Below are 15,935 nucleotides of genomic sequence, written 5' to 3'. Positions count from 1 at the left end.
ATTTCCGTGAGAATAAAAAAAACCATTTCCAACTCGACAGATTAACTTTAAAACAAAAAGTTAAATTCCATGCACGACTTTGGGTTTACAACATAAAAGCACACTATATAGAGGAATTTCTGTGAAAAGAAAACAACCCGACAGACTGCAGTTTAGTTCAGGTGTATATTTATTTTATTACGCCCCCCTTGTTAATGAATAGTTCTCAAAAGGGTGACTTTCAAAGGAAGCATCATCATCATCACTTTATCCGAAGTAAACGCAGCATTAACTGAGCCACATACTGAACTGCTAATGCCAAAATAAAACGTGTGAAATATGATAAAACATCAGTTTAACAACTGAATAATGTTGGACATGTTTTTGATTGTGGCAACTGCAGTAACACAATAAGATATTGACCATCACACAACCGGTTTCCGAGTCTCTGCTTTTCCATACGGACAAATAAACAGACGGTTATTATAATTAGTAATCATTTAAATGGGTTGGGTGCATTTCCCCCGCAGCTTTACAGTTATTTTTACAGCGCCATCATCCTCAAGAATGACGCTTCCATGTCACAAACATAACGTTTTACTGCTGGGGAAAATGTACAGAGTGAAGACTTTGACACTAAGCCTCTCCTTTCCAAAAGAGCGTCCAGGTCTGAACAGTCCAGAAATAACGGGTTTTATCTGTAATCGTGGGTGCCGGACGTCCTCTTCCCGGAAAAGAGATGTTTGGGTTTGAGGTCGAACACGTGTCGGTCCGCCTCGCCCTTCTTTCCTTGGCGGTTCATGTCTTTCTGGGATTTCTTCATCATCTTCCTCCCCATCCTCGCCATCTGAGGAACAAACAAAGACGACACAGACGTGAGTTCAGAACTAGTGATGTACTTAATGCACCGTTTTATCTCGGTTTGCATATATTGCACATTAAAAAAAAAGTTGTATTTTTTAACACGCAAAACAAATAAAATACACTTTTTAACATAATAGTGTTTGAGGTGGAGTCATGTCTTGCCTCCTCAGGACATATTTATCAGTAGACGATAATATTTAGGATCAAAACGAAGGAGGAAATAAACAAAAAAACTGATATTTTACAGGTAATAATGAATTAAAAAGCAATCTTCCTCATAGAAATGTAATCCTCCGCCTATCCACAATGTGTGAGCTGAACTGAAACCATAAACCGCAGCATGTTGAGTGAATGAAAGCTACGTGAAGACGTCTCGTACCTTTGGGTCTCTGACGCCGGACTGGTCTCGTGGTAGACGGGAGGCGCTCTGGCTGCGGGCTTTGGAGATCGGAACCACCGAAACTTCCCGCTTTCGTTTCTTGGTGATGCTTCGGGACCGCCGGGCCTGTTCAGCGTAGTGGCTCTGGAAGAGGAAGAACAAGTTCAAAACCAATTCAGGAAAACCAATTCAGTGGCCGGCGTTCACAAGGACCACTTCAGGACTTTCAAGGACTCAATTCTTTCGCGTTTTGGGTTCGAGGATGTTGGAACCATGCGTTTTTAATTACTGGAAGATTGGACGACTGTTTTCCCGGGACTCGTTGGAACCCCGTTAGTTCACTCATATCCTAGTATAGAGCCAAAATGTCCTGTAGGTTCTGATCTGAAGAGGAACTTACATCGTCCTTGTTATCCATGTCCAGACCGAGCCCGCTCATCTCCTTCTCCAGCTTCTTTCTTTCAACCTGCGACAGAAACGCACAACGTTAACAAAAGCCAAATGAGTCATTTCATAGAAGAAAAGCACCGTCACTGTCGAGGTTAGAGGGTGAATGCAAATGGAGACAGCTACTCGATCTGGTAAAAGTGAGATACTTGAAGCATCGAGTCGCAATTCCAGTGATTATTTCTGTTGCTCAGGACTTTGTGAGGGTTCGCCTCTTTGTGGCTCATGTCTCAGCTGTGTTCCTCATACATCACGTTAAACATTCTCTGTCTTCCCTTTGACGAGATGAAACCTTCTCGTGGACAAACTTAGAGACTCGTTGACAGTGTCTCTGTTGTCACATGACGTCCTCACCTTGGTGGCGGTCCTGGGCATGCGGGGCCCGTGGATGTCCTTATCTTTGGACTCCACGATCTTGAGGAACTTCTTCTCGCGGATCTGCTTGGCCAGAACGCGGATCTCCTGCATCTCCTCGTCCTCGCTCTCCTCTTCGGAGTCGTACTCCCCGGCTCGCTCCTTCAGCTCCTCCTCCTTCTCCAGCAGCTCCAGTTTCTGTTAGGACAGGAAGTCGAGATGATTAGAGGAGAAAACCATTTATTTCTTTGATTTGTTCTTCTGGGAAATCAAAAATCTCTTTTTATTTCATACGTTTTGTTAAATTACAGACACTACAGGTGAATAGGGTAAAAAATGAACTGGACAAAGAACATTGTGTCACTGCAGAAACCCGTCTTTAGTTTTTAAACTCACCTTCATGATTTCGGGATCGATGTAGTCGGCGATGTTGTGGCCCTGCCACACCTCAGGGATCCTATCGTTCTTCTCCTCTTCGTTCATCAGATCCCAGTATTCTATTCATGAATAATAAAACAGTATCAGCCCTGCAGATGTAAACATATACTTTCCAAGAATTCACGGCATAATAAATGAGGACTCTTACTCTGAAGGTCCAGGATGTAGTCATCGCCGAGCTCCACCTCCAGGTCTCTCTCCTGTGAGACGATAAAAACGTTTTATTTCACACAGAGAGCTGTGAGGTCACGTCTCACTTTAAATGAAGTCAGAGAGTCAGAGAGCGACGGTAACGCCGGACGTACCAGTTTGCGTTTGGGTTCGTCGACCTCCATCGCCTTCTTACGGATCAACGCTCCTTCTGGGATGAACGGAGGCCTCGGCTGGAAATTACACAATAATAATAATTAATATCAGTACAGGGCTCGATATTAAGCTCAAACGAACTCCTCAGAAATGTAAAATGTAGGCCTACTAATGAATAAATAGACTCAACATTTTACTTTGTTATCATCATCTATAATAGTTATTTGGATAAAAACACACACTTCAAATGATTAGAAAATAAATTATTGTATTTTATTTTCAATATTTACTCTGCGTTATCATTTTTGGGGGCATTAATAGTTTTAATTATATCTTATAAGCTACTTAGAGCTAGCGTTAAGGAAGTTAATCAGGTCATAATTCCATCTGTAATATCCATTTTACCCGAAGATACGACATTTACGGTTTGGAGCTTGAACGCACCACAATGTAAGTGAATGGAACCTCCGTACGTTAGCGGTTAGCTCCGTTGTAAGCAGGACTGAGCTACGGAGACTCTGTGTCGCTCACTGTGAACTATAATACAACTAGCAGACGTGTCTGACCAACTGAGTTGTTCCAAATGTTGCTACACCGTTAGCTCCGTTATTAAGCCAATCAGGACTGTGCTAACAGCTAACGGCTAACGTTAACGCAACAGCTAACCGCAACAGCTAACGCCAACAGCTAACGTCAACAGGCTCTCCTGTCACTTTCAACTGATTTGTATTTCACAATGTAGCGTCATCAGGGATCTGCGACTAGAAAGCATTAATATTTACTGAATATTGGTCACTAATAACGACCGCGTCCATTTTTCACTTGCTATCGTACAAACTGCATAAAGTATTCCACCTTTCTTGCTCCGGTCAAGCGTTAATGTCGAGCTCTGAGCTAACGCGAGAGGACTTCACTCACAGACTTCCGATATGCGAGCTCGCGACTCTTTGTACCTTCTCGTCTCTCTTGGAGGGCATGGCCAGGTGGAGCCGGTTGAGAACATCGTGGACCTTCTTGCCCTTCATCTTGGTGTCGACGCGATGGGCGAGGAGCCGGTCGCAGGCCTGGCAAAAAACACAAAAGTAACCGTGAACCACGGGGTAAAAAAAAAATACACAACACAATATACTTTAGTCTCCTCGACACGCCTCCCGGGTCTCACCTCGGTTTTAACTTGCATGACTCCCTCCTCGGTCAGGGTGCTGGTCTCCACCACAAGGATCTCCTCCGTGGTGAAATCGGCAAAGATTTTCTGACGGCAAAAAAGGAAGAAACTTTAACACTTGTGCAAATAAAACAGCGAATTTCTGAAGTTTTAATGACCTGCTCGGCAATAAACTCTAAATGTATTTCTAGTCTCATCCTTTGAGACGTTTGGTGGAAGTGCGTCTTCACTCACCTGGTCCTCCTCAGACAGCTCGCTGATCTTCTTCACGTCACATTTGTTGGCCACGATGATGAGCGGCTGCAGGAGAGACACACATGAGTGTTACTTCCATTACCAGCACATTGTGAGACGCTCAGACCTGCTCAGTAAATTATTGCCCGTGGTTTGATGTGGTTAGATCGAGGGGTGGGTATTGATAATTTGGAAGAACTCAGGGAAATATATCCTGTTCCTGTTTGAGCTCGTCAATATCAGAGAGCAAAGTTTTCAAAATGGCCGACAGGAAATGGAGATCAAAAGTTTTCAATCCACAAAAACCTGGATCACAGTCGCATCAGGCATTGAAAGAGGAACTTCTGAGTTTGTAGTTTTCTGACATCGTCATCGTCACCCGGTGAGTGACAGTTTTCTGACCTTGTTGGCGAACAGCGGGCGGATGCTGTTGAAGAGCTCCAGCTGCTGCTGCAGGTTGTGGCCGCACTGCTCCGACACGTCCATGACGTAAAGAACCGCCGCTCGCAGGTGAGCCAGAGCCGTGATGGCCTGCATCTCGATGGTGTTCCTGTCCTCCAGAGGGTGGTCCAGGATCCCGGGGGTGTCCACCACCTACAACAACAACAACAACAACAACAAGACGGAGTTCACAGGAAGCATGTCTCAGGTTTGGTCCTTTTGTTTAACTCTGTATTTACGTCATTGCAAATGAAAGAAACCTCAATGACGTTAGAGCCTTACATGAAAGTGTTGAATGAATGAATAATGGAATTAAATGATGCGAGTTACTTTTAAGACCTTTGACCGAGAACACATAAGCAGCAGAAGAACGTGTCTGAAGGACAAAACGAACGCGTGATGTGTAACCGGCTCACCTGCCAGCGGAGGTATCTGTAGTCCATGTGACCCACAAACAGAGACTTGGTGGTGAACGCGTACGGCTGGACATCAACGTCTGCTCTGGTCACCTGACAACGTTCACAACATGTTAACGTCAGCTTGTTGATTAGTTTTGAGCAGTGTCATGCACAGCTGTTATATTGATATTATTATTATTATTATTATTAGAGAGCAGTTTACCTTGTTGATGAAACTGGACTTGCCGACGTTGGGGTAACCGCACAGAAGCAGAGTCCTCGTGTTCGGGTCGATACTCGGCAGACGGGACAGATGCTGACGCACTGTTGAAGAGGACGACAGAGGGATTAATTATTTTAGCGTGTTAAAAAGAAAGATAACAGTCATAAAACCGGGCGAATAAAAACCTCTCAGGTGATGGAAAAAGTTCATAAAAAGAACCTGAAAACAGATTAAAGTTACTACGAGGAGCTTCCGTTTTGTGTTGATTTTGGAACCCTTTGAACTAAAGTGCCATTGTCTCTGAGCTCCAGACTCTTTAGAAAACCTCATTTTACTGCAGCAGGGTCTGACAGTCTGCTCCTCTCAGTCCTGGTTCTCCCGTGCCTCCCTTCCCTCCAGCGGGTCCAGCAATATGTCCTGGGTCTCCAACAGCGTGGTGTCGGTATTGGCTCCCAGAGATCTGCTCCTGGAGGAGGAGGAGACGCTGCTGCTGCCGCCGGGAGCTGAGCGCTCCTCCTCCCTCCGGAGCACCTGGATTTGGGTCTGTCCACGGTGGACCGGTCTCTGCTGGAGGATCTGGGTCTGTCCACGGTGGACCGGTCTCTGCTGGAGGATCTGGGTCTGTCCACGGTGGACCGGTCTCTGCTGGAGGATTTGGGTCTGTCCACGGTGGACCGGTCTCTGCTGGAGGATCTGGGTCTGTCCACGGTGGACCGGTCTCTGCTGGAGGATCTGGGTCTGTCCACGGTGGACCGGTCTCTGCTGGAGGATCTGGGTCTGTCCACGGTGGACCGGTCTCTGCTGGAGGATCTGGGTCTGTCCACGGTGGACCGGTCTCTGCTGGAGGATCTGGGTCTGTCCACGGTGGACCGGTCTCTGCTGGAGGATCTGGGTCTGTCCACGGTGGACCGGTCTCTGCTGGAGGATCTGGGTCTGTCCACGGTGGACCGGTCTCTGCTGGAGTCTGAGCTGAAGGAGGTTCTGGTGAACCTGCATGAGTTCATCCGGTTTCACCAGAATCCGACCCGGTGGCTCCGATGACGAGCATCAAGAATAACTCTACAGAAACAGACCATCTTCTCTCTGATGGTCTCTGTACTGATGGAGGATCAGGACTACACTGAGACTGGTTCAGGACCAGTTAACTCTGAATCTCCGTTACCTTGTTCCAGATACTCCAGACTGGACTTCTGTCTCTTCAGGATGGTGCACATGCGACCCAGAGCGGCTCTCTTCAGCTGTTTACAGCGGTACAGAGAATCTCCGTACTTCATCAGGCGCACGTAGTCTTTGGCAACACTGGAGGTGAAAAAATAAAGAGGTTACACGCCTGTGTTAGATCAATGTTATGGGTTATGTTCATATATTTATATTTAAACTAGATGCTTGATGTATGCCATGCAGACCTGATTTATATATATAACATTTAAACTTACTTATCGATCAGATTCTTGGCGATGTTAATCTGTCCCAAAGCCAGCTTGTAATGATCTTTGTCGTACAACACGTTCATCAGATCGGCGTAGAACGGGTGGATGTCCTGAAAGAAAAACAACACGTCATCAAACTGATCGCAAACATGTAAACAAAAGACTTTCCGGGGCGTCTCGTGGACTCACGTCGAGCTTGGGGAAGTCGGTGAGGATCTGCGCGAGGCGGTCGTGGTAGCTCTGCTGGGTGAACTTCACCTTCCGCATGTAGAAGTGTCGGATGCGGTGGATCTGGTAGTGCTTGTGCACCACGGTGGGCGTCTTCCTTTGGGTTTTGGATAAAGTGATGTCGATGAAGTCCTGCAGGGAGAGGAACAGTGACACATGACTTATTTTACAGTTTTCACTTCATCAGGAAACAGGTAAACAAGACATTCATAAACATTTAATTATTAGAAAGCGTAGGATATTTTTCCCCTGAAAAGAAGTTTGTGTTACTTTAAACTATTTGTCTCATCTGTCATGTCTTTGGCATTTACTCTCCAAACATGAACCTCTTTTTGTCACCGGTAATATTACTCAATAAAGTATTTATGTCATTGCCAAATTGACTCTCCTGTTATTGTATTTCATAACAGTACATACTGTAACACCCACTGGAACAGCTACTTCACATTTATCCATAAAAACATGTATGCATGTCCTCTAAAATCTAATTTAGGCCTTTTTCCCCAGAGTCCTTCCAGACTTCATTAACAAACCATCAGTTTAATACATAATCACTTGTAGGTAAAAGCAGACACATTGTACGAACTTTTTGTATTATGTCCACACTTAATACATGTCTTCTGATCAATTCGGCGTACGATTAAAACAAACGACGCTATTTGTTTAGGAAACAGGTGAGAAACACGGTTTCAGTACTAACGTTACGTGCTGCCATTCACGTCGCATTGGAGCGTATCCTCGTCTTAAACATCCCGGTTTGTTAACGGAGTCTGGTCCGGGACACATCTCGGCTTAAGTCAACTTGTGTAATTACGACATAATAAAGCTTATTTATCTCCTCATTCTAGTCAGACTCAATACTTCGTCTCGTGGTACTGTACGCCATAAAGTAGGTGTCTCTTTACACCAGCTCAGCACGTGTTTTGCTCCACCATGTTTGTTTTTTAAATATCTTCCGCCGCCTTTTAAAAGCTCAAACAACGTAATCCGTTTAAAACCGTAAAGAGGAAGAATAAAAACGTACCTTTGCGGTGGGAACCACCATAATCTTCTTAAAATTGTAAAGTGCCATCTTGTCGGACACGTTGTAGTCCGCTGACGGCACTGGGGGAAAGGAAGGCACCTCGTTCCGTTAGAACCGGAAGAGACGCTGAGAAACACGGAGCGAGGTGTTTCTAAACATCGCCCCCTTCCGGCCGGATGCAGGCATTACAGGACAAAACATCTCTAACAATTTCTATTTTTTCCGTAAGACAAACAACTAAAGTTAGTAATAACTGTAACTACTGCTATTCATTTCATTGTTTTTTTTATATATTATATAATATTATGTTTAAGTCACACATTTAACACTGTACAGCTCTTTCATGTTTTAACTGCATATTTATGTTTTATAGTTTGTACCTTTAGAGTACTTTGCTTTTATTTCTATATTTTATTTCTTATTTTTTAATTTTAAAAATTTCCTCAGATAGTTTTTTTCATTCTTTATTCTTAGTTGTTATTACTATTTTAGTACTATCCCTCCTTCATTCCCTCTTCACCCCACTTCTCCAGCAATCCCCTCCCTGCTCACAATATCAAAATACAAAATGAATAAGTTAAATAAAATGTATTCTGAATTGCCCAAAATCACAAACTACAAATTAGCTTCAGAGGGCTTTACGATCTGTACATACGACATCCTCTGTCACTTTAACGGGGTTAAGTGTAATAGATGTCATAACGAGTGTTTTATGTTACAGCAATAAGCATAAGCATATCTGCTGAATCACAGAGAGACACAGACATTTGGAGTTTTGGGCACTTTATTGAAAAGCAAAACAAAAGTAGAAATGGAATGAAATAGAGCCGCTTCATCAGCATTCATTGTAAAGCCAACAGCCTCCTCGTCCCTAAATACTATCAGGAAACATATTGAAGAAGATTTCTATCAGCTGAGAAGCTTCAAACATCTCACTGCCCTTTAGAAACTAGAAGCCTTCATTTACATAAAACAATGTTTCAAATCAGATCAAAAGATGAGATGAAACAATAAACATCCTCTTGATTATTGAAGAAAACACGCAGAGACATAAATGATTCTTTCCTTTGACCTGCTGCTAGAAAACAAGGAAACATACAAACAAACTATTCACACAAGTGTGAAATAAAGGTGTGTCGTCCTGCTGAGAGTGGAGGCGGACTGGAGTCAATCCCAGTCCACACTGGGAGAGAGCTGGAGTCCAGTTCACCAGCAGCAGAGACACAGATAGGAAACCATCACACCGACACCTACGGGAGACTCCGGGCGTCCGGTTCCCGCAGCGTGTTTCTGGATGCTGCTGGTTGATTTGCAGCGTTTCCCCCAGTGATGGAACCCAAGCAGAGAAGCAGAGAACGACTTCCTCAGTATGAAAAGAGAAGAAACTCGACTGGTTGACAAAGATCTCTGATCTCAAGCTTTATGTCTTCACATCACCAGACCCGACAGCGTGTGTGTGTGTGTGTGTGTGTTACCAACATCGATTGAACCAGAAACCCAACAGCAGAAGCATTAAAGTGTAAATATGGAGGATTTGTTTGAGATGAACACGTCTTTGTGTGTGCAGAGTGCTGTGATGCTTTCATTGTTCTGAAGATCTCCAACAATAATCTTCCTCGTTTGATTTAAGAACGTCTCATCAGAGGAAATTACATTTTGTTCAGTTGAAACCAAACGATCCAAATCATTTCACGTCACCACTGATGTTTGCTCATAGCTTTCAAATGTGTTCCGATCGATGAGCATCTACAGCTAGATTCAATGACTTCATGACATGAACGGTGAAGAAGTGGTGAGGTCACAGTTCATGGAGGAGAGTGTGGTGGCACCACTTCTTGATCCAGTGAAATATTTATCCATAAACCTGAAGAGACCAAAAGAAAAGAAACACATCAAAGAGAAAACTAAATCATTCACCACAAATGTTTCAATCAGAACAAAGACACATATTTACACAATCATTGAGACACCAAATATTCATGACTCAGTCACAGAAGTGTTACCTTCTGTAATATTGAACCATCACGCTTATGAAGTCATAACTGCTTATTTTCATCTGATAAACTGGTGTCCCTGTTTGTAAAGGTTGATGTTTGAGACGTGATCTGAGCTGCTGATGTGAAGCTTTCTGAACTCATCTGTGTCTTTCTCTGAATCATCTCACTTCACATCAGATGAAGCAGCTTCACCTTTGTTGTGGAAGAAGTCAAAGATGTTCTTCACAGCGACAACGTGTCCCAGAGCTTCTACAGCGGACAGAGAACCGATCACAGCAGCTTCTTCTGCTGCTAGTTTAGAGCAGCTTTGTTTAACAGCAGCTGTGAACAGTTCATGTCCCGTATGAAGCAACTCACTGTGTGCAGGGCGCTGACTTCAGCGTTCAGCCTCAGGGTTCAGCTTCATAGAGAGCTCAGAGGGCAAAGAGCAATTGGCTGAAATAAAAAGCAAAGACGGCGTTTTAGTTCTCCAGAGCCAACATGTCAGAATGTGTTGTAGCAGCTTCCTCCCAGTGGAGAGGATCCCCTCTTCTAGCCCCTCCCACTGATGAAGACTTCACTTCTCTCTGACATCATCACGCTGTCATCACTGGAGGAGGCAAAAGCAGCTCCACAGAGTAAACCTGTGACTGAGTGATCCTAAGCACACCGCTCACTCTGACTCCTCTCGGAGATGAAAGAGGTTTTATTCATCATCTGAGCCTTGTAGAAACAATGTGCATGAAAAAACTGACATTATTCCAATTACAAAAATACTGTTTTTATTTATTTTCCCCCCAAAAGTCCAAATTACTTTCATCAACAGTCTAAAAGAACACGTAGAAAACAACCAGCTGCCTTGAAGTGTTCGTCGATTCTATAAAACTGCAGATATAATATATTATGAAGAATAAAAGAAAATATGATGAAACAACATCAACAGAAATTAATGTTGGACATAAAATATGAATTTGTCTCTTCTAGTCATGTCATCATGACATTACCGCTGACTGTTGAAGTTTGCTTCTCTGTCACATTCTGAAGAAAATGCCTAAAATCCAAACACTCACGAAACACTCACGAAACACTCACAAAACACTCACAAAATACTCACGAAATACTCACGAAATACTCACGAAATACTCACGAAATACTCACGAAATACTCACGAAATACTCACGAAATACTACTGACATACTAATGAAATACCAACGTCTGTGTTCGGGTCTCTCACCTTTCCTGTTCCTGTTCCTGTGAAGCATGAATCCACCCACAGCGATGATGACGAGAGCAAGAACCACTGCAGCGATGATGATGATGATGATGATGATGAAGGTCATGTCAGCGGGCTTCTCTGTTGAGCAGAAAACAAGAATAAAATCGTCACAACCTGAAGAGATGAAGCAGGTTAGAAGAGGAGAACATCCGTTCATCCAGCAGACCACAGTCCTGAACACACACACCATGTGTCTGTCCTTTCTTTATCTGCTCTACACGATGACTGTCTCTCTGCTTGTTGATCTCGTCCAGCTGTGTTCTCTCTGTCCAGCTGTGTGTTTCTCTTGCTTTCTGTCTCATGTTGGTTTTTGACACGACGACAACTTCTGACAAACGTCTTCAAACTCCTTTCTGACCGTCAGCACACTTTGAATAAACTTGAACTGAACTCAACTTCCCGTCCTCATAAAAACACACAAAGTGTTCCAGTGAACTGAAGGTGTGCTTCCCACCTTCATCACACCTGATCTCAGCCTCACCTTCGTTGGTCTCGATCACCTTTCGGTCCAGTCTGGTGACGATGTCCTCCTTCACACCAGACAGCTGGAACACACAGTCGTACCTCCTCCAGTCTTCAGCTGGGACTGATGACAGGTCCAGGTCAGCGCTCATCTGGAAGGATCCATCGTGGTTGGGGAGGATCTCTCCGAGGTCCACGTCCTCATGGAGCTCCTCTCCATCTTTGCTCCAGAACAGTGTGGCTCTGTCAGGGTAGAAACCTGTAGCGTGGCAGCTGACTGGAGAGGAGGAAGTCTTCTGGAGGAGAGACACTGAGGGAAGCTCTGGAGAGGGAAGAGAGAGACGGGTTATAGGTTCTTCAGTGTTATTATTTACTGTGGATTCATATCATCATTCATGTTGGATGAATGTGTTTTAAATGCCTTGGTAACACACACACTATATAGATATATTGATGTATGTATGCAATGCAAATACATGTCATTGAGGTTGAATTGATGAAAGAAGGGAGAGACAAACAGATGAAGAGGTGAGATGATCAGAAAGGGAGGACAGTGAGTGTGAGAAAGACAGAGCAAAGAGACAGAGAGAGAAACTGAGACAGACAGAAACAGTTCAGAGACAAAGAGAGAGAACGGAGGGACAGAGGGGTGATGAGTGTGAGGGAGGAAATGTGGTGAAGGAGAGAAGGAGGCAGAGAGAGGAAGAGAGGTGAGGGAGGAGAAAGGTGTGACACACAGCAGCTCTCTGTACGTGGCTGACATGTGTTGTAATGTGACTGTTGGTCAGAAACAACAGAAGCTTTATGAAACTACATCAGGTCATGTGATTCTACCTGTTCTCATCAGAGAGCTCCTCCCGTAGGTCACATACTTCTTCACCCACTCAGGACAGATGTGAGTCAGGTAGTTCTTGTCCCGTGCTATCAGAGCTCTGTTATTCTCCCACTTGTGTTTGGTGATGACAGCCTGTTGTTTTGGAGCGATCCATGTCTCTGTCTTCAGGTCAAATGATAAGAAGTCTTCTCCATCATAACCAAACTGACGAAAACCTTTGACCTCATTGGTCTCATCATCCCATTCACAGCCCTCCATCTTCTGGAAAATGTGGACACCTGAGAGAGAGAGAGAGAGAGAGAGAGAGAGAGAGAGAGAGAGAGAGAGAGAGAGAGAGAGAGAGAGAGAAATGTTTGACATGTTTTCTTGATGAAAGACTTGAGTGATCATCTGATGATCAACATTTAAGTCAATTCATTTCCTGTTGAACTGATAGATTCCTTATTCTAACACTGTCTGTTCATGAAGACATAAACACACCAGAGTGAAGTTCAATGACTCTACTCTGTATTATTCTCCATATTTAGGGCTCAAACTCATTATTCTCGTCTTTGCTGATTATGGAATGACTATTTTTAATGAATCCATAAATAGTTGACAGTGTAAATGTCAGTAAAGTGTGAAGACGCCGTTAAGTTCAGAGTCTGATGAACTCTTTAAAGTGCTTCTTCAGTCTGAACAACACTGAACAGCATTTCATTCACAACGACATCAATCAGAGAAAAGGAACAAAGTCTCACACTGAGGAACCTGAACTACAACATGTTTGACTTATTGCTTCAATGAAAGACTGAAATTATCATCTGATTATCAGAAATGTAGCCAATTCATTCGTTTAACTGAACAAATTCATAACTAGCTTCATCACTGAAGATGTTTATGAAGACACGAACACATTGGGGTGAAGTGAAGCTCACTCGTCTGTGGTTCTGTCTCTACATGTACAGAGTATTATGGGATGGACACACTGGAGTGGAGCCTGTGGTCTGAATGAGACATGCACCATGTGGTCCTGTCAGCCAGCTCCATTCAAACATGCTGCTCCTCTCAGGAGAGGACCCAGCAGAAGCAGCCTGCGTCCCGTTTACAGTCCTGCTCCCTACTTTGAGAAACCGGCCGTCATGTTCCTCGACCAGCTGTGTGTTGTAAACGCTCTGTGGCCACTTCAGTAGAGTTCTTCTGATGGAACCCAGTGGAGAGAAGGTGTTCATCATCTCTGCTGCTCATTATGGGATGGACACAAACACCATCAGTGGAGCACAGCAGCACCCAGGCCACTCAGTCAGCCATGTTTCTGCTGAGTCACCCTGTTTCAGCCAAGAGAAGCTCTGTGTGTGTGTGTGTGTGTGTGTGTGTGTGTGTGTGTGTGTGTGAGTGAGTGACATCTGTTTACTAAAGTACAGGATGACAATATCAACAAAATGTGTGAAACATAAACAAACCTCCAGTTTGGTTGAAGCGCTGCTTTGCTATTTCCATGTTGACTTTGTAGACCTGCTGGTTACCCACAGAGATCTCAGTGTTCCTCTGCCAGTACTGAGGATCATCTGCTGTGAGTCTGCTCATCCAGTCCTGTTTGGGTTCTTCTCTCCTGGTGTTACTGTCATAGTGAACCATCTCAACGTCATCAACCAACCCAACAATCACAAACTCTGGGAAGTTTGTGACTCCAGAGGACGCAGTGAAGAAATACTTCAGAGAGTGAATCACTGGAACAGAAAGATAAAATCATCACTTTCAGTTTAGATATCACGCTTTAATAAATCACTGAACAATGTTGTTCTGCTGCTCACAGAATCTAAAAGAACTGCAGTACAATAAATACATGCTGATAATATCTGCTGAGCACTCAATACACACAGGAATAAATGTTTACTTTAATATTTCTGATGATTGTTTTAAAACTATCTGTTCTGAAATGAAATATAAATATGTTTGTTATTGATTCACTGTGAGAGGCTGATATATAATATGATTTTCTTCTTCTTCCTTTTCAATCATGAAACATGTTTTATTTAGTGACAGATGACACTTTGCATCTTGTTTAAGGAGTGAACACTGAAGAGACTGAAGAACAAGATGATTCATGAGTAATGCTGAAAGTCTGAGCCTTCCACCTCCAGCTCAGCCAATGGGAATTTAAGCTGAGCCTGACGTCACGTGTAACTAGGTAGAAGTGAGCCGCTCAGGTTGTCAGTGATTGAGTTTATGAGTGAACGATATTAAATATTACAGCAACAAAGCAGGAAGTAGTTTGTCTTCAGCAGGAAAACAACCATCAACTGACTCGTTGTTTCAAAGTAAAAGTCCAAAACCTCCACAGCAGCCTGAGAGATGAAATGTGCTGACGTGTTTCCTGACTGTATGAATATGTTCATTCTGTCCACTGAATGACAATAACTAACACTAAATATTGACATCGTTGATGCAATAACAGTGATTGTAAACAGCACTGAATGAACCGCAGCACACATTCTACATCAAACACCAACAAGTTCGATGTTGAAATAGAAAAGAGCACTAAATCTCGTGCTGTTGTGACGTCATGCTTCATGCTCTTTCCTCGTCGGACTGGTGTTGGACTGTTGCTGCGCTGCGTCATGCTGACGTCTGAGCTTTAAGCGCGTGCACACCGTTTCGCTGTGAATGCTGCTGATATGATGAAATAATGTCCCAAATCAAAGCGACAGCAGAGAGAGAAAGAACACACTTCTGTCCTTTTCACTCAGTCACTCGAGGACACAGCGGCTCCCTCAGAGACATGTCGGGACCAATCACTGAGCTGCACACACAGGATCTACGAACGTGGACTTTAAGAGCATTTCTGACTTTTTACCACATTTTCTGTGGTCAACGAGGAAGTCCTGGAGCTAAACATCAAAGACGATCAAAAGCAGCTTCAACTGATGAACACAGTCTATAAAGACACGAAGCTTTCCTTCTTCTACAATCACACAACTTATCAAACAAAGAGTGAACTCACCTGCTGCCGCGCCGTGAAGGTGTATCATCAGGAGAGACAGAATCAACGGCTCCACAGTGAAATGTCGCATCTTAACTTCTGGTGCTTTCTGTTCTTAAAGAGAGAAAGTGATCCGGTCCGCTCTGCTCCAGGATCAGCACTGAACTGCGGGAGAGAGAAGAAGCAGCGCTGCCTTCCACCTCCACCTGAGCCAATGGGAATTTAAGCTGAGCGTGACGTCACGTGTAACTAGGTAGAAGTGAGCCACTCAGGTTGTGAATGAAAGTGAAAGTATTGATGTTGTTTGAGCGCGTGAGAGGATGAAGGAGACGCGGACACGCGGGGCTTTATTCTGCTGTTCTCATGTGAAAGGAGTGTTTGACCTCCTGCTGCTCGGGTCTTCTCTCATGATGTGTACTCTGATGTCACGTCACGTGCACAGACGTCACATGACGTCGCACTACAGTGGTTCACAGCTGCACTTGATGAGCAGCAGGAGAGTTTCTCAGACTCT

General features: G+C 43.9%; 2 protein-coding genes across 2 annotated transcripts; both read right to left on the bottom strand.

Moving 5' to 3' along the window:
• Positions 1-157: 157 nt before the first annotated feature.
• Positions 158-8,016, bottom strand: gtpbp4 (GTP binding protein 4). The gene is made up of 17 exons (XM_079284670.1): positions 7,911-8,016; positions 6,848-7,018; positions 6,665-6,768; positions 6,391-6,527; positions 5,229-5,329; positions 5,024-5,116; positions 4,569-4,760; positions 4,167-4,232; positions 3,930-4,019; positions 3,721-3,831; positions 2,767-2,844; positions 2,610-2,661; positions 2,420-2,520; positions 2,024-2,221; positions 1,623-1,688; positions 1,223-1,366; positions 158-826 (listed from the first exon to the last, which is right to left on the bottom strand). Exons 1-17 carry the CDS (start codon positions 7,956-7,958, stop codon positions 674-676), a joined length of 1,905 nt encoding a protein of 634 aa, XP_079140796.1. The 5' UTR covers positions 7,959-8,016; the 3' UTR covers positions 158-673.
• Positions 8,017-8,682: 666 nt separating this feature from the next.
• On the bottom strand, positions 8,683-15,581 carry LOC306789112 (major histocompatibility complex class I-related gene protein-like). Its single transcript, XM_079284904.1, has 7 exons — positions 15,443-15,581; positions 13,902-14,168; positions 12,459-12,737; positions 11,644-11,946; positions 11,121-11,240; positions 10,265-10,342; positions 8,683-9,774 (listed from the first exon to the last, which is right to left on the bottom strand). Exons 1-6 carry the CDS (start codon positions 15,510-15,512, stop codon positions 10,284-10,286), a joined length of 1,098 nt encoding a protein of 365 aa, XP_079141030.1. The 5' UTR covers positions 15,513-15,581; the 3' UTR covers positions 8,683-9,774; positions 10,265-10,283.
• Between the last annotated feature and the right edge of the window lie 354 nt (positions 15,582-15,935).

The sequence above is a fragment of the Melanostigma gelatinosum genome (genome assembly GCF_949748355.1).
Source record: "Melanostigma gelatinosum genome assembly, chromosome: 15".
In the NCBI taxonomy this organism is placed as follows: Eukaryota; Metazoa; Chordata; class Actinopteri; order Perciformes; family Zoarcidae; genus Melanostigma; species Melanostigma gelatinosum.
This window is presented reverse-complemented; position numbering and strand designations above follow the sequence as displayed.

What these genes read in the sequence shown, in the direction of transcription:
- gtpbp4 (XM_079284670.1), bottom strand. Translation starts at nt 7,958, where the DNA reads ATGGCACTTTACAATTTTAAGAAGATTATGGTGGTTCCCACCGCAAAG. An exon ending in TCTGGAGTATCTGGAACAAG is followed by an intron (nt 5,330 to 6,390) that starts GTAACGGAGATT and finishes CCTCTTCAACAG; the next exon opens with TGCGTCAGCATCTGTCCCGT. An exon ending in CCGGCGTCAGAGACCCAAAG is followed by an intron (nt 827 to 1,222) that starts GTACGAGACGTC and finishes TTTGTTCCTCAG; the next exon opens with ATGGCGAGGATGGGGAGGAA.
- LOC306789112 (XM_079284904.1), bottom strand. Translation starts at nt 15,512, where the DNA reads ATGCGACATTTCACTGTGGAGCCGTTGATTCTGTCTCTCCTGATGATA. An exon ending in CCTTCACGGCGCGGCAGCAG is followed by an intron (nt 14,169 to 15,442) that starts GTGAGTTCACTC and finishes TTTCTGTTCCAG; the next exon opens with TGATTCACTCTCTGAAGTAT. An exon ending in GGTGATCGAGACCAACGAAG is followed by an intron (nt 11,241 to 11,643) that starts GTGAGGCTGAGA and finishes TCTGCTCAACAG; the next exon opens with AGAAGCCCGCTGACATGACC.